At 40.0% G+C, this 17389-nt stretch overlaps 2 protein-coding genes and 1 pseudogene across 2 annotated transcripts; 2 read left to right on the top strand and 1 right to left on the bottom strand.

Moving 5' to 3' along the window:
- The first annotated feature begins 922 nt into the window (after positions 1-922).
- Positions 923-5285, top strand: LOC143878332 (AP2-like ethylene-responsive transcription factor At1g16060). The gene is made up of 8 exons (XM_077380632.1): positions 923-1397; positions 1521-1603; positions 1734-1742; positions 1993-2081; positions 2176-2249; positions 2352-2402; positions 2891-2967; positions 4533-5285. The coding sequence occupies exons 1-8, from the start codon at positions 1267-1269 to the stop codon at positions 5069-5071; spliced, it is 1053 nt and encodes a 350-aa protein (XP_077236747.1). The 5' UTR covers positions 923-1266; the 3' UTR covers positions 5072-5285.
- Positions 5286-7511: 2226 nt separating this feature from the next.
- Positions 7512-11904, bottom strand: LOC143879606 (DnaJ/Hsp40 cysteine-rich domain superfamily protein). The gene is made up of 3 exons (XM_077382071.1): positions 11386-11904; positions 7870-8019; positions 7512-7782 (listed from the first exon to the last, which is right to left on the bottom strand). The coding sequence occupies exons 1-3, from the start codon at positions 11581-11583 to the stop codon at positions 7708-7710; spliced, it is 423 nt and encodes a 140-aa protein (XP_077238186.1). The 5' UTR covers positions 11584-11904; the 3' UTR covers positions 7512-7707.
- A 1664-nt stretch (positions 11905-13568) lies between these two features.
- On the top strand, positions 13569-13877 carry LOC143878714 (putative mitochondrial protein AtMg00820 pseudogene; annotated as a pseudogene).
- Positions 13878-17389: the final 3512 nt, after the last annotated feature.

Here is a 17389-nt window from a genome sequence, read left to right as displayed (position 1 = left end):
GATTAGTTAATCAAAAGTTTTATCGTCGCACACCCTCGAATAATGGAGTTCTTTTCAACAATAAATCCTATTCTTCATCAAAATCATGGGTTATTGTTAGATATAGTGACTAATTCTTTTCTGAATTGAGAAAGTTTTGGAGTTCATTTCAAATGAAGAAGGCTGAGATTTTTTGTTGTTTTGTAAGTAGGACCTACTAGGACACTCCGATAGATGGTCCAATTTGAAATGGATCGTGACCGGGACACAAGAAGTAGGATCCGAAGAACACTCCGAATCCGATCCGACCGATAAGGGATTTGAATGGATCGTGACTAAGACATAGGTGGATCCGATCCGAAGTGGATCCGTTGACACCCCTACAAACTACAAATAACAAAAGAACAACTTTACAAAAAGTCTCTTTTATCATCAATTTTCCCACGAGGGGGGCCTAGGGGCAGTGATTGGGACATCATGACCATTGATTTTGTAGAACATTAACAAGGGTTACTAAAAAAAATGGTTTAGCTTTTCTTTTGCTAAACCCTAAACAAGGCATGTCTGAGGCTTGATGCCTATGATCATCCAATCAAAGTTGATGGGGGTAAAATTTGTCACCAAATGAGAAGCTGACATGTGGCTCTTGAGACTCAAAAGCGATTAAGGTAAAAGATTAATTTCACTGCACAGATCATTAAAGAGATGTACTTGGAAGGAGATATTCCTGCGAACAAGCCTAATCAACGCTCCAAAGGCAAGATTCCTAAAAAGCTTGAGACTCTACTATATGAAAAGCATCTTATTCTTCACTAATCTCATTCTTTCTAGTTCTATTCACCAGCTCCCACTGTTACTGCCAAATGGGTTATGGGTCCGCACTTAAACAAGCTAAAAGTTGGCCAAGGAGAGTAAAAGTGACTTTCATGTAAGCATTTGTAAAGGAAAACAAACGGCTGAAAGTCCCTAAATGTTAAACGGGCCATCTCATAATTTAATAATAAAACTCACAAGCATAAAGAGTATTGAAAGGAGAGAGAGAGAGAGAGTGTAAGAGACAAGAGAAGAGATACAAAGAGAGAAGCCGCTCATAGACGGCCTGAAGGCACTCTCGCCGGCTCCCTCCAATTTGCCACACACTCCCTTCCAAAAACCCCTATTTGCCGACCTTTCATTCCCTTCTTTAAAGACCCTCCTTCATCAACGACTAAGTCATATATCTACAGTTCTTTTCTTCTCCATTACTTATTACTATATTTTTCTTTTAAGCCATCAATTCCTAGGTTAATGGCGAAGATTTCACAGCAAATTCAGAGAAATCCTAATAGCAATAACCCCACCAAGGTTAAAAGAACAAGAAAAAGTGTGCCAAGAGATTCTCCTCCTCAGCGCAGTTCGATTTTCCGGGGTGTCACAAGGTAGAATTACCATCTATCAGAATTTAGAACTATTCTTGTTTTCTTTAAAATTTGTCCCATTTACCCTATGAATTTCAGTATTTTGATGCATACAAGTCCTTCTGTGTTTTTATTTTTTTGCAGACATAGATGGACCGGTCGATATGAAGCTCATTTATGGGATAAGAATTGTTGGAATGAATCACAAAACAAAAAGGGGAGGCAAGGTAATTAAATTTCCCTATTTTCATTTTATTTGTTTTTAATTCTGAAAGTTTCCTAATTTTTGTGCTATTGCTGTGTTGTTGTTGTTGTTCTCTTTTGGGTTTTTGATGCTGTGATCCGAATGGAGTGCAGTATATCTTGGTGAGTTTTTCTGTTTCAGTTTCAACAATTAAAATCTATTTTCTAAGTAAACCCATTCAGTTTCAAAGGTTAAAATACATTTTCATAGAAAACCCAGAAAGAATTTTTGTTTTTTAAGTGAATCACAATGAAAAATGACATATAATTTTTTGGATTTTGAGGGGGATATTTCAGTTTCGTGTTTTGTAATGTTGGTGCTATTTCTAATGGATTTAAACTAATATGGTAACTTTGTATATTTTTTTACTAGGTGCTTATGACGATGAAGAAGCAGCTGCACATGCATATGACTTGGCAGCATTGAAATACTGGGGACCAGGCACTATCCTTAATTTTCCAGTAATGTTTTCTCAATATCATTCTCATCTTCCACATTTAACTTATTTGTTTAGTAATCTTTACTAAAACGTCTATTTCTTCATAATTATTATAGCTATCAACATATAATGAAGAGCTCAAAGACATGGAAGGCCAATCAAAAGAAGAATATATTGGATCGTTGAGAAGGTAATTTCCTTTAATTAATACATTAGAAAAAAAAGATTTAAAAAAAAAGAAAAATTCAAATAATGCTGAAGTATTTTATATTTAATGGGTTTTTATTTGCAGGAAAAGTAGTGGGTTTTCTCGGGGTGTCTCAAAATACAGAGGTGTTGCAAGGTTCGTATAAAGAAATAATTTTTCATTTACTTTTGAAAAATTATCATTATTAATCTCTGAGTTTTTGCGACTTGGTTGATTGTAGATAGTCATTGTCCCTTAATTAAAGCCACAAAATTGTTTTATTTTGATTTTTTTCGTTGTTTCTCAATCTCGGGCTCTCTTAATTTTTTTTATGGAAAGGTTAGAAACCAATTTAGATTGCAAATTTGCAGCTGCTTATATTGTTTTTTTTCCTAATTTTCTGATGCAATCTCATGGTGTTTTAGAAAGGGAAATGGTAATCACACCCACATGTTTTTGTTATTTCCAATCATATCTTTTATTTAATTTTTTTTCATCTGTTAATGAAACCATATTAAATAAAAAGATATTGAAATGACTAAAAAACAGTCGGTGTGTCAATACCAGCTTCCTTATTTTTATTAGTGAAAGATGAAGAAGAGTGTATTTATCTGCATTCTATAAAAGGAAATTTTTTGGTACAGACATCATCACAATGGAAGATGGGAAGCTCGAATTGGCAGGGTTTTCGGCAACAAATATCTCTATCTCGGAACCTACGGTACTCTATCTCTATCTATCTCTCTCTCTCTCTCTCTCTCTAAAGAAGAAAATCTATTTGATTTTATTTTAAAAATCTGTAGTTAAGATATGTTTGGGTAGCTCCGAAACTGTATGGAACACTTGCGAGAATGATCCAGCTAAGTCTTTCCAAAGGAAAAGCATGTTGAACTCATTAAATAACTAAATTACCCTTACTTTTTCTTAAAATCCAACCAACAATATAGCTAAAACGTTCCTCTTTTTTGAAACATGAGATCAGAATCCCCATTTTAGTGGAGACTAGAGAAAACATGCCCTTAGTGTAATGTGTGCTCTATAACCCTTTGGCTGAAATTTTCTCATTGTGGAGAATGGGATAAAGGAGAGTGCATTTGGACAAAACCAACCCATTCCGCCCATTTCTATAATTTTCGTCTTTCGAGCTGGATTTGGCTGTGATTAATTGCAATGAAATCTTAGAGCGAATTGGAGTTGCTCCAACCGATTCTCTTTCACCCATTTCATCCGGTCTAAAAACAGAGAATAAGAAGCATTGAAGAAGGAGCTTTAATGATCAAGTGTTGGATACCAACTAGTAAATTTTGGTGGTGATCCATCAAATGCTAATAGCAACGTGGGCCCTCCTTTGAATTTTAGGATGTGATGAGATTAAATGAGCCGACCCCAACTAGTTTGGGACAAAGGTTTAGTTGAGCTGATGAGATTAAATGAACCCTACCTGCAAGATTGCATACAAGGGCGGTGGCTTATAAAGACTCAGGCACATATCTCAATTGGAAGGTGTCGTGTTGCTACTATGAGATTGTGGGTTCAAGCTTGCTCTTACCTACCCAAAGAAGAAAAAGAAAAGTCATTGGTATATGACTTTATAACTAGGACAGATATGACATGTGACATTACGCAATGCCACATGTCATGGAGAGATGCGTTGAATATATCGTCGCATTACATACAAACTTGCCACTTGTCATGCATTGTAACTTAGTGTATGAAAAATACCTGTACCCATTATCTTAAGGCGCCTAGTTAATGGTTCATCCATAATTTTGAGTCTAATAATCAGTTTTGAATGTAAAATCGTTTCGAAAAATCCAAATGGAACATAACCTAAGATTGCTCATGGTTTAGAAATCGCTGATACAATATATTCTTTACCTTTTAGCCAACCTTTGCAGCCTTCGGGGAATGCAGCTCATTCTATTTGAACCACCGGACAACGGCCCGTAGAATCAACGGTCTAGATTGATCGATGAGCATGAGAACCAAATTCATGTGTGATGGAATTTATATACCCAGAGTTTCAGTGTATTTCCTTAAAATTCTATTAAAAGTTGTTTTTTCAAATCAAATAGGGGCATTTCGGTCACCAGAAAAAAGAGCATCATCCATCAATTCACGTTGGTTGGGAGAAATACCAACCCCCAACGGCTTTTTAAACTTCTTTCATATGTTCCCATCTTTCAACTAAATTTCTCCCCCCCCCCCTCCCTCTTTAATTTAGATTTAAATACCCCAATTGCATTTTACAAAACTACCCTCACAATTTTATTTTATTTTTTACAGCTACCCAAGAAGAAGCAGCAACCGCATACGACATGGCTGCCATAGAATACCGTGGACTTAACGCCGTTACCAACTTCGACCTCAGCCGTTACATCAAATGGCTCCGACCTGGTCCCAATAACCCTAACCCTAACCCTAATACCGATCCTAACCTTAACCCTAACCCTAACCCTAACCCTAATCTTAACCAAGACCTAGGGTTAACCTTCCTCGGCCTTCACCACGACCAAAACCTCGGCGAGGGAGCCGTAGGTCAGCCGCGCCAGGGTGGAGCCGCGGCTTCATCGGCGCTCGGCTTGCTTCTACAATCATCGAAATTCAAAGAGATGTTGGAGAGGACATCAGCGGCGGACAGCCCATCACCGCCGCCGGAATCTGAAAATCCGCCGCGGTGCAGCTTTCCCGACGATATTCAGACGTACTTCGGGTGTCAGGATTCCGGTAGCTATGCGGAGGAGGATGACGTCATCTTCGGCGATCTCAACTCGTTCCCGAACTCGTTCCCCGATCCGATCTTTCAGGGCGAGTTGGACGCTTGAGTGGAAAAAAAAAAAAGGGCGATTCTTAAATAGTAAGGAAAAAACAAAGTTCACTCTCGTTTATTTGTCAACTGTTTTTATGGGGGATGAGTTGTGAATACGAGGAGGATGGGGAGATTCTTTTGGAAGCTTCTGATTGGGGTTGTGTAGATAGGTAGAGATTCGTTATTTCAGAAATTTTTAAATAAGGACACGTGTCGCAAAGCTTTATGAGCATGCGAATTTTTATTTGTTATTTATTTTTTAACCTTCTAAGTGCAGAAGAAAATATTGCAATATGTTAATCTTACTATTTGAGATTTTTTTAATATATAGGAAGTTATTGTGAGTTTTAGAATATTTGCATCAGATTTCATTGTCTATAGATATTTTGTAAGGATAAATGGGTGATGATTTGCATCTCTTTTATTTTACACTTTTTTTACTTGGGACAGCCCCCTCTGGTGTCATAAATACGATAGAAGGGGCTTTCCCAAGTAAAAGAAAGGGGAGAATATATCACTTGCCTTTTATGTTTTATATAAAAAAAAAGGAAAAATTGCAAATGGGGGACATCAAAATACGAGAATTGTCGATGGGGGACACACTTTTGAAAAATTGCTAGAGAGCGACGAAATGGGGGTTATCAAGTCTCTAAGAGGGGGTTATCAAACTCTCAAAAGGGGGTTATCAACCCTTTTTAACAATTTTTCAAAATTGTGTCCCCCCCTGACAATTCTTATATTTTGGTGTCCACCATTGGCAAATTTTCCTATAAAAAATGACCCTCAGGTTTAGCCACTAAATAATGAAAATTTATGCATTTATGTATGGAAAATGATATTGGCACAACTATGTTTCGATAATAGGTGCTAACTCACCTGGTCTCATATGCTTTAACCAACTTGGAAAGGCTGTCGATAGATTTTTCAGAATTGTATCAGCTGGTTAAGCATATATGACAAGGTGAGTTCGTGCCTACTATCAAAACATGGTTATGCTGATATCATTTGCCTTCTGTATTATAAAATATATATTCGGATCAGGGACACTCCATCAGACTTTTTTTTGTCAGTGTTTGGATCTCATCCAATGAATTAAGGGTTGTGTCCATGTCTTCACATGAGACACTACAAGAGCCGCACATCATCTGCCTATCCCACACCTATTTAGGGTGGGATCCAAAGGGTATATCAGATTCTCTTGGTCTATTTAGAGACATAGTTCTCAGAGGTAGCCTTACTATGATCCCTGCGATTGAGCATGGGGTGCACGGTGCACCATGACATGGTACCTATTGGAGCCTATACTTACGCGGGGGTACGACCATCCTGTGTAGCTAGTAACTTTGTTTAAATGATACTTTATGCTAGCTCTCTTGATTAACCAAAAATACGACAAAGAAAAAAGCAAGAGTACAGAACAACATAGGAGAAGAATATACGTGAGAGTTGATGACGTGAACAAGCAAAGATTAAAAAAGAGAAAGAAAAGTTCTTTATAGGTTGTGCTGTCTGTAATGGATAGTGACTTGACTTGTCCATCGGTTTTGTTCTTTGCTATGATCATTGAGGAAAGTTCTTTCCCGGTTCTTTCAGAGTTTCGCCTTGTCCAACTTCAGCACAGCAAGAACTGTTTTAAGTAAAAAACGAGTGCTAGCACATCTAGATCGGGGGGCTAGGATCATCTTTTGATTGATTTTTTTGGGCACAACCTACTTACATTGTGGCCCATCAGATGGTCAGTTTGGATCATCCTACTTCTTGAGAAACGCTAGGCTTAGATATATCCGCCCATTTTGATTACCAGAAACACCCAGAACCAGCGTACCAGTGACTAAAGTGGGGCTGATGTACTTGACATCAGAAGAATTCAATGGGCCTGACACTGACGCTGGGTGTCCCTAATAATCAAAAGGGACGGATATATCACTTACATATAAAAACTCTAATCCTTGTGCTTAGCCACATATGTCCTCTCCATACCGTACTTCCCTCTATTGTCAAATCGGCCCTACATGTGGCTCAACCCCAGCCGTGGCCCTAAGTATTCTAAACTGAAGGGCGCCCTTGCAGAAATGGGCTGAAAGGGCGCCCCCATTGGCTTAAAAGGACGGTTGTGCATTTATTCGGGATAGTAAGTTAAAGTGTATTAAATGTACAGCCGTCCATTTCAGCCAATCGAAGCTGTTTGCAGTATGGTTCCTTTTCACTATATAGTCTTCACTTTTTACGTCTTGCATATGGGTTCTTTTAGGAAAGATACGAGAGGCCAAAAGTCCAAGCAGGGATCACTTGCTCAATAATCCAAACCATTCATTTTCTTAAATTACAAGTGGCTAAAGATTTTGGACTCCAGAGGTGAGAAACCCCAATGGCTTTGATATCTATCCCACAAAATCCATCTGTAAGTGGAACCCTGTCACAAGAATGAGTTGAATTTACATAATAGCTTTAAAAAATAGAAAACACAAAGTGGGTTGGATTTGATTATTGGAATACTTTGCTGGATGTTAATTGGAATTTGGAATGGGAAGCCATAGCCATACAATGAGACAACTTAACTACAAAAGAACTCACTGAAGGAATTAGGCAACTGTTATAGCAGGTCTGATTCTCAGAAGCAATGAGGTCAGTTTAACATCAAATCAGCTCTGGTCACTTGGTGTGGGGCGGTTCTAACCACTTTGCGCGAAAACCCGTGCCTTTACAGTCTGAGCAGCAAGTTGAGCCCTAAAAGAGAGAAGAAAAACATTTCAGGTTTGTAATGTAAAAACAACAGAATGGGGTTTTAAAATGCAAATAGAAAATCTGTATTACCTTTCCAGCACAAATGACACAGGTAGAGTTTCTTGAAGGCACTTCGCAGAGCATGTTATCGCCAAGTATAAAGAAGCCTGTCCCTCCACACCATTTGCATTCTACATGCCCATTTGAGTTGCAAGAAGTACAAGCGACCGGCCTGGGTTGCTGTATGATGGGCATGGGAAATTCACCTTTGATGGATTAGCGAATCTTTATGAACATTGCATAACATTGGCATATCGGACTGGTCTAAAACTGCAGTTGGATAAATCCTTTGTATTATGGGCTGTTTTAAGTGCTCATTTGGGGTTTCTTATGGGATATTACTGTAAAACCAGTGCATTGGTGAGACACCTTGTCTCCATGATGTATTCCGGCTTTCACAGTTAATAAATCTTTCGTTGTCTCTCTCGGAAAAAAAAAACTTCAATTGAGGATTCAGCATTTATGTTACAACGTGCAAAAAGAATAAATGTATCAACATTCTAAAGTAATATAGCAGACTTGATAAATTACACACACATACACAAATTACTTATATCCTTGGGGTAATTATCTTTATTAATAGGAATGAGCAGCGCAAGGGGCATAACTATCCTCCCTTTCAATGAAATGAATGGTAGATTACAATGGGTGATCTTCTATTGTAGTTGTTTACATAAAAATGCAATTTATTTAGATAGCAAATATACACACAAATTGCACGCACAATCAAATTGGAGACTCGGCCTAAATATTTGATCTGCTCCTGCTAATTTAGAATCTCGGATGGTCTACCATCATCAACTCTCGAACCAGATTTCCTTATATACCCTGCTTGGTAATAAGAGGCTGTCTCACCTCCATCACCAGTAAGTGTGTTGCCCAGAGTAAAGCGAGGCAAGAAGGAAGAAAAGAGAGAGGCCCTATAGTGGGGAAGTGAAACTTTTAAGCTGAAACATCTACTACTCTACTAGAGTTTCTTATCATCATCTCATCAGGGGCAATTAGGGATAAAGTGTTATATTTTCTTTGCAGCCAACAGTGCCTACTGAGGGAATTGAATCACTGTTCTCTATGGATAAGTATAAAGCTTCAACCACAAACAGAAACCGTCTCTCAAAGGGACCTGTCCTTGGCTCATGCTGTGGTTAGTGCCTACTCTGACCAATCAATCTCTGCCCGCTGTTGAAGCAGACGAGGGCATGCATGGAGCACAGTTCTTCAGGAGAAAACAAAATAGAAATAAACAAAGATTAGGACAGGAAATCAAGGAAGAACTCGATTTCAATTTTTCTCCCTCAGTCCCCACATTCCCATCTGCAAATAACCAACTGCTGGAATCCGTTGTCATCCTCAAGCTCCCAGCCCATATGCAGAGATAGAAGGCCACAATCCCAGCTGGAAAACCACCTTCCGGTCTGGAAACCGGAAACTTACCAGAAACGGGGGGTCGATGAAAGAGGAACAGACAGGGAGGGCCAACAGAAATTTCTGTTTTGAATGTTAGAAATTTTCCTCATATTGTACCAGCCCAAAAACAATCCGAAAATGGTGAAGATGACCCTGCACCGCCCACATCCCAAGGCCAAATTCAAAATAAAGCTGGCCTCAGAACAATGGAAATAGAAACTTAAAAGACTATGGGAAAGGAAGAAGTCCAGGATGTCACCGAATCACTGATATAAATAGAAATCTTCACCATCACACTGGAATTTCCACTCTTCTGAAAGATGCAGCTCAGCCCCAGCATGCAGAAGAAACAAGGTTCGTGATAGGCATAAAACCAGCCCAGCAAAGCAAGGAGGGTCAACTTTGGAGCCTACTCTAAATGGAAACTCCCTGAAATCATAAGGAAAGAGCCCTGTCAATACATACCACATCGCAGTCAAGGAGAATAGGTGACCTCGCCAGAGCTAAAACAGGAAAGATTGGGGATCCCAATGCTCAAAAGGAAAATGATAAACGAGAAATGTCACTAGAGCCTAGAGGTATATGAAAAGCATCATTGTACATGGACTCCCAACACCTGAAACAGCACGTCTAAATTATGCTCGTGTCTATGTGGGAGTCGAAGCTGGGAAAGACCTTCCAGACTCTAGAGTCTACTGAAATCACAACAACAAGGGGTATAATCCACAAGAAAGTTGAATATGAATGGAAGCCAAACTCATGCAGCAAGTGCAAAGAGTTCAACCACGCAACTGAGGCATATCACAGGACTCTGAGGGAACAAGCTAGACATCCAAATCAAGAATGGAGGCCGATAAAAAAGAGTAAGAGAGAGGATGAAGCAGATCAACAAATAGGAAAAATTCACAAAGGAACAGAAGAGGATCAATTGCAGGAAGATAGCAAAGGCAAGGCCCTCATAGACTCAAATTCGGAAAATTGATTCTCCATGCATGCAGCAAATGAGTTATCCAAAACTGGGGAGAACGAATTTGGATAACTCATAAGACAAGGATGGAAATCAAATTAAAACCAATGCATCTTCCAGCGATGTGGAATCCAAGGACGATGGAATTCCACAGTCTGAGGCAGAAACCCAAGATGCCTTAGAAGGTGAATTGTTGATGGTTCACAATGACTCCGAACGTGAGCCATGGCAAGAGGTTCTAGAAGAAATATCCCCGCACTCCCTATGAAAGACGCTCCCAAAGATCTCAAGCTACAGACATGCAAGCCCATTCTGTAAGCAGTGGCAAGAGGTTCTAAAGAAGAAATATTCCCGCACTCCCTACGAGAGACGCTCCCAAAGATCTCAAGCTGCAGACATGCAGGCCCATTCTGTAACATAGCACTCATCCAATGTGCATTGAGTTACATCCACAACATGGCCAAATTCTTCCGAAGAATTTGGATAATTTGGAATCCATTGTTTCGCACCTATTTATTACTTATTGTCTCTAGGGATAGTTGGAAGAATTTGGATTATATGGGATCCTCTGTATCCCCCTATCTTTTAGATACTGTTTCGAGGGATTGTGGATGCTTTATACACTCGACTCTAATGTCTTTTTATCTTAATTTACCCGTAGTGATCCTGCATAACCCCAGTTTACCTACCAAATAAATAAATGTTTCACCCCTTTAGGTTGAGAGTTAGCAGAGCACAAAAAAGGAGTCACCGAGAGGTGGCCAAGATACAAAGCAGATAAGAAGACTAAATATTTCCTTAGAAATGAGAAATATTGATCTACTCGGTATCATAACCCAAACCAAGGTTAGTTCAATAAAAAATATTAAGAATTTTATACAATTCAATTGCAAGAAGTTACAAAACATCCAAGACTTCATTATAATTCAAAACGAAGTCACAGACCCATTTCCTAATAAAATCTGCCCTAGAACGGGAATTTTATCCGACTTAAAGAATCTAATCTTCAAATTCTTGGAAAAAATCCATCCTACTACGACAAAGAAACAGAAATCAATCAACAAAACCCTAGAATTCGCAAACCGGAGTGAAATGAAAGGGAAAAAGGAAACAAGTTTCCCACATCAATCAAGAAATCTCGAATTACAAAACAAAAGGGAAAAGCAAAGTACCTGAGAGATCAACCATGCCTGTTCCATGCGCTTGACGAAATCTGAGGAACTTTCGTAGGAATCGACCATGGAAGCCCTAGCACCACCACAAACCCTAATCAATCTCCTATAATTAATCGAATCGACTCTTCTCGACGGAAAAAATCTGTAAGCCGTTCCCCGAAAAATCACCACTCTGTTACAAGAACAGATCGACATCGCAAAAGGGTTTCGTTCTTCGCAGCTTTTGCTTGCTTTGAGAAGCTGAAAAAACTCTACCTCGGGGGTTTCTGCTATCTGCGGGAGCTGCTCGTTTTCTTCCGGAGAAAACTGGAGATTTTTTTTCGAAATGACGTAATTGCCCACTCTCTCTTTCAACACAAACTATTGGATCTTGGATTCTTGGTAATGGCCTCTATGATAAACACCTATCTATGGGTATTTATTAAAACTTTCTTTGTTTGAAGATCCAAACTATTCAGCAGAATCATCCTAACATATTCGAGGGTTAGGATCATCCTAAGGAGATGATTTTCTGGTATATTTACAACTGAATACTTTGGATCTCAGAACATGGTGGGATTTGAAACAACCTACGATCGAACATCACAAATTCTTCCTATTGCCCATGGCCCTAGCTAGAGGTGCAACTTGGTTCGGGTCAACTCGAATGTGACCCGATTTTAAGGTAAAAGGCCCAACTTCAAATTCCAAAAATCGACCCTTGCTTCACCCCCCCGGTCCAACTCCAACCTCATAGCATAGACCATTTATTAAGTAGGATTCTATTTAGATCTCCTAAACCCCTAGTCCACCTCATAAGGTGCCTTTGGAATACACGAATACGCATCCGTATTTGAAATCAAATTCCAATTCTATTCCAATTCCCATTTTAAAACGAATATCAATTATGATTCTACTATTTGGATAAGCATTAGCATTAGGAATAGGTTAATCGGTAAAATCCGTCCAATAATCCGAAACATAATACGCCCCATATTTGCTTAACTTTTTTCACAGCACAGTATAGTCATTGTATTATTGCCAAATATAGCAGATTATGAGTTTAAGGATGCGTTTGCCATCTCCGAAAAGATGAAACGATGGCAAAATTTGGAGGGTGAGAACACATGGCTAACATGGACGTGTTTTACGAACCCTCATTGGTAAAAATTATCTAATGCATTAGAAGAGGAGAAGAAAGCCCATTTCACTGGTGGAAGAGAGTGAAAGTCATACAACTTTATTTTTTCCACACGGTTTGGTGGCAGAAGAATACAACGACCAGAGTCTATCCAAACCGACGGTGGTGGGGAATATACTGGGTGTGAATTTTAAAATATTCTTTCTGAAAATGGTATTCGACATTTTTTTTACATGTCCTCACACCCCTGAACAAAATGGTGTGGCTGAGCGTAAACACCGGCACGTTGTTGAAATGGGTATCTCTTTGTTGGATCAAACGAAATTACCTAAATGTTATTGGGTATCTCTTTGTTAGATGCCTTTCAAACAAGTACTTATTTAATCAATAGACTTCCCACTCCACTACTCCATGGTCGTTCTCCCTTTGAAGTGCTATTTGGAATGCCTCCTTATTACAACAACCTCCGTACTTTTGGGTGTGCATGCTATCCGCTCTTGGTCCCTTACAATAAAAATAAATTAGAACCCAGGACACAACAATGCAGCTTCCTTGGATATGGGATTCATCAAAAAGGGTTCAAGTGCCTTGACCCATCCTCAGGTCGTGTTTACATCTCTCGTCACGTTCGATTTGATGAGCACTCCTTTCCTTCTGGAGAAGAGTCATCCCCTCCACCGCCGCCCCCAACCACATTCACTACTCTTACCTGGATGATGCCTCCTCCATGCAGTCCACCTCCCCCCCCATGGAATTGTCCTCCTCTCCATCCTCTGTTGTGGGCCCTGCTAGATCGTCCACTCCTAGTGCTGTAGATACATCATCATCTACAGATGACCCAATTGATTCACTGAGAGTTCAAGAAGAGTCTCCTCCACCCATAGCTTCTGTCATGAATACTCATCCTATGGTCACCAGGCTGAAAGATGGGATTCGGAAACCTAAGGCCTTGCTCGCCACCAAACACCCCTTTCCTCAATGTCTTCTAGCAGCGACCTCTTCTCCATTGGATCCTACCTGCTAAAGCCAAGCCTCTCGAGAGGCGCATTGGAGGACTGCAATGACTGATGAATTTAATGCCTTGCTTCAGAATAATACGTGGACTTTGGTTCCTCCTCCCTCCACTGGCAACGTCATAGGATGCAAATGGGTCTTTAAGACCAAACTTCGTGCAGATGGATCCATTGAAAGACACAAGGCCAGACTTGTGGCTAAAGGCTTTCATCATCAGGAAGGCATTGACTTCACTGAGACTTCGGTCCCGTTGTTAAGGGCCCCACCATTCCCCTTGTTCTTGCGTTGGCTTGCTCCAACAACTGGCCCCTCCGTCAATTGGATGTTAGCAATGCCTTTCTCCATGGACAACTGACGGAGATTGTACACATGCAACAACCACCTGGTTTTATTGATTCTAGTCAGCCAAACCACGTTTGCAAGCTTCATAAAGCCATCTACGGACTGAAGCAAGCTCCCCGAGCGTGGTTCAATCGCTTCAACACTGCCCTAAGCGAGTATGGACTTGTTAGCAGCCAGAATGACTCTTCACTCTTCTTTCGGCATGCTGACACTGGTTCAATCTTTCTACTCGTTTACGTTGATGACATTATTATTACTGGAAATGATCCCCGTGGAATTAATAGTCTTATTCAGTTTGTATCAGAGTGTTTTGACATGCGTGATTTGGGACAGCTTCACTACTTCCTTGGAATGGAGGTCTTCCGGTCACCTCACACTCTTACTCTCACTCAAACAAAATATGCAATAGATCCACTTCGCAGATTCGATATGCTTGGGGCCAAGCCAGTGTCCACCCCTGCCATTAACGGACCCAAGATGTCCACACTAGATGGTACTCCTCTTCCTGATGCCACCAACTATAGAAGCATGGTTGGAGCTCTTCAATATCTCACCTTAACACGGCCAGAAATCTCATATGCGGTCAACCAAGTGTGTCAGTTCATGCACAAACCCACGACCGTTCATCTCGAGGCTGTGAAACGTATTCTTCGATATATTAAGGGCTCTGCCGATCATGGCCTTCAATTCAAATCATCTCGTGATTTCTCCATCAGGGCCTTCTCCGACCAAATTGGGCTGGGTCTCCTGATGATCAGTGCTCGACTACCTGTGGAAGCATTTTTCTTGGTCCCAATCTCATCTTGTGGTGCTCTAAGAAACAACCCATTGTGGCCCGCTCTAGTACCGAGGCCGAATATTGGGCACTAGCTACTACGACCGCCGACATCTGTTGGATTCAAGCTCTTCTTTCTGACCTCGGTATCCCTTGCCGGGCTCGCCCAATCCTCCATTGCGACAATGTAAGTGCCATGTATCTTGTCGCCAATCCAGTCTTTCATGCACGGACTAAACATATTGAGGTTGACTACCACTTCGTTCGTGACAGAGCTTCTCGTGGTGCCTTACAAATTTGTTTTGTTACAAGTGAACATCAAATCGCCGATAGTCTCACCAAAGGACTCAGTATGCGACGCCATGTCTGGTTCCGTGGCAAACTTAATGTGGTTCCCACTGTCAGTTTGAGAGAGGGTGTTAAGTCAGTTTGAGAGAGGGTGTTAAATGAAGATATCACAGCTGCACTCTTGCCAATAATAGAGATTCTTACTCTGTTAAATGGAGATAACACAGTTGCATCATTACTAAGAATAGAGATTCTTCTCCTTGCTTGGATCCTTCCTAAATTTGGACATTGCATCGACTTTGGATTATTTCCAAAGTCAAGACTAGAATAGTATATTGTGTTATCTATGTTTAGCATATTATTTGATTCATTCTTGTAATCAGGGATTTGCAATTTGTATATGTAGATACAATCCCAAAATTGTAGATGACAATAGTTTATAAATACTGACAGACACCTCAACCAAAAGTTAAGGGGTGAATTACACGAATCTATCAATCTCTCTCTCTATTAATTTCTTCCAAGTGAGTCGTTGCGTGTATCCGTAGAGACTAGTCCTACTCCCGAAGGGGGTGGGGACATCCTACGTCATCACAAAAAAAATAATAAAAAAAAAAATGACTAACACGTGTCCTATATACAACTGTATGCAAACAAGTGTGGAGACATGGGATAATGTTGGAAAATTCAATCCGTGGACCCATCTTGGAGGGCAAAAATGAGGCCAAATGCCAATAATGCCCTCAAAGAAAGAGGGAGACGTAAGTAAAGGTAAAATGAGCTTGAAAGGAGGATGTGTCTGGGATTAAGATAAAAGGGTGGAAGAAAATAGACTCCATAGAATCTTCCTGACCATTGGATTTGTAGAGGGTGGGACAAAATGGACACATTTTATAGCCATCCATTTTAAACCTCCACAGATCAAGGGTTACCATGATCCTATGGAGATCATTTTTTGGGTACACCCTATCTATGGACCTATCAAGCTAATGGCTTGCATCACCGAAAAGACATGGGCCCATATATATTTCTGGTCGATCAGTCAGAAATACATATATCTATTAAATAATATTACATAAATGGGTCTCTGAAAATTTAGTACGATCAAGTAAGTTTATGAGGAAAAACAAAAATGGGTCTCTGAAATTTTGAAAATTAGTTTTAGTATTTTCCGGGAATGCAAAACTCCAGTTTGGGTACAATTTAGCAGGATATGGCGTCGATGACCCAAAAAGTGTTTCAAGCTGATATTTATGATTTTAAACCTTAGAAATGTAAATATTTATTTTCCACCACAACAATTTTTCAATTTATTGCCCAATTTTTGAGACGTAGCCTCCTCCTCCCCACGCAAAAGTCTTCAAAGAGAGAAGAAAGAAAAAGATTTCTAGGGTGATAAATTCGATAAACACCGTGATTCAATTCTTCTTTTTTTTTTTTTGAAATAAACACCGTGATTCGAAATCAAAGGTCAGATATAAGTTATAAGTTATAACCCGCGATATGGCCTCATCCATTACCTAAAGGGCTAAAGGCCCAACCATCAAAGGTGAATCTTATCTATAATAATTTAGGGGAAAATTGGCAAGTTCTGATGTAAGTGCATTTTGGAGCAGTTTGGTGACGTAATCCAATGAAGCGTCCTTGCAGCTGAGTTTGCAAGGGCACCAATGAAGCGTCCTTGCAGCTGAGTTTGCAAGGGCGCCCTTCAATTTAGCAGTCCTAAAAGCATCTACAAAAAACAAAGAGCGGAGCTCGGGAATACGCGAGTGGGGCAAGAGCAGTGGGCCCCTTACGGCCGCGTGACACTTTGGATTTATGTACAACTGCACCAATTAGTATAAGGGCAAGAATAGGAGAAACATGATGTAACTACTGGTTCTTGCGAAGAAATTTCCCCCAGTTAAACTCTCTTAAAAAAAATCAAAACTATTATAAACATACTCACAGGAAGCCTGGCAGCTGATACATGGACTGATTCGAGCAAGGATTTAAATTTTGGTTTCGGTTTCAGACATAGCTGAAATTTTGCTTCACTTGAGACTTGACCAGATTATGATCTAGACACTTTAGTAGGACCCACAGACACATTTCGAATCCTATCATAGGATCCAAAATTATTTCTGATTGGAAATGATTTATTCTTCCCCATTTCTTCCCCGGGCCACCCCTTGTAGTGTAATAAGAGATGTCATAATGCATAAATACACTAGAGGGGGTGGCCCTGGGAAGAAAGGGAGCGGATATATCACTTCCCTAAGAAAAATAAAGGGTCACTAATGCAGAGCATCCCCTTAGCAAGCACATTTACAGTACCATTGTACCAATACCCTGCATCAGTCACCTAGAAAACATCCTTTCACATTTTGTAAGGGGCTGAGTTTTTTCTTTCTTGAAGAAAATGTAAAGGGCTGAGACTAAAAGCATGGTGTTCGAGTGAGCTTGTATCTCAGTCCTACACA

This window comes from Tasmannia lanceolata, unplaced genomic scaffold (assembly GCF_043159265.1).
Source record: "Tasmannia lanceolata isolate RefF3 unplaced genomic scaffold, GAP_Taslan_0.1 ptg000006l, whole genome shotgun sequence".
Lineage (NCBI taxonomy): Eukaryota > Viridiplantae > Streptophyta > Magnoliopsida > Canellales > Winteraceae > Tasmannia > Tasmannia lanceolata.
Note: the sequence above shows the minus strand (reverse complement) of the source record. Positions and strands in the feature narration are given on the sequence as shown.

Bases quoted from the DNA above. Each gene is read 5' to 3' on its own strand.
- LOC143878332 (XM_077380632.1), top strand. From the start codon at position 1,267: ATGGCGAAGATTTCACAGCAAATTCAGAGAAATCCTAATAGCAATAAC. The intron at 2,082-2,175 runs GTAATGTTTTCT...TAATTATTATAG, and splicing joins GCACTATCCTTAATTTTCCA to CTATCAACATATAATGAAGA. The intron at 2,968-4,532 runs GTACTCTATCTC...TATTTTTTACAG, and splicing joins TCTCTATCTCGGAACCTACG to CTACCCAAGAAGAAGCAGCA.
- LOC143879606 (XM_077382071.1), bottom strand. From the start codon at position 11,583: ATGTCGATCTGTTCTTGTAACAGAGTGGTGATTTTTCGGGGAACGGCT. The intron at 8,020-11,385 runs GTACTTTGCTTT...CCCATCATACAG, and splicing joins AGGCATGGTTGATCTCTCAG to CAACCCAGGCCGGTCGCTTG. The intron at 7,783-7,869 runs GTAATACAGATT...TCTCTCTTTTAG, and splicing joins GTGTCATTTGTGCTGGAAAG to GGCTCAACTTGCTGCTCAGA.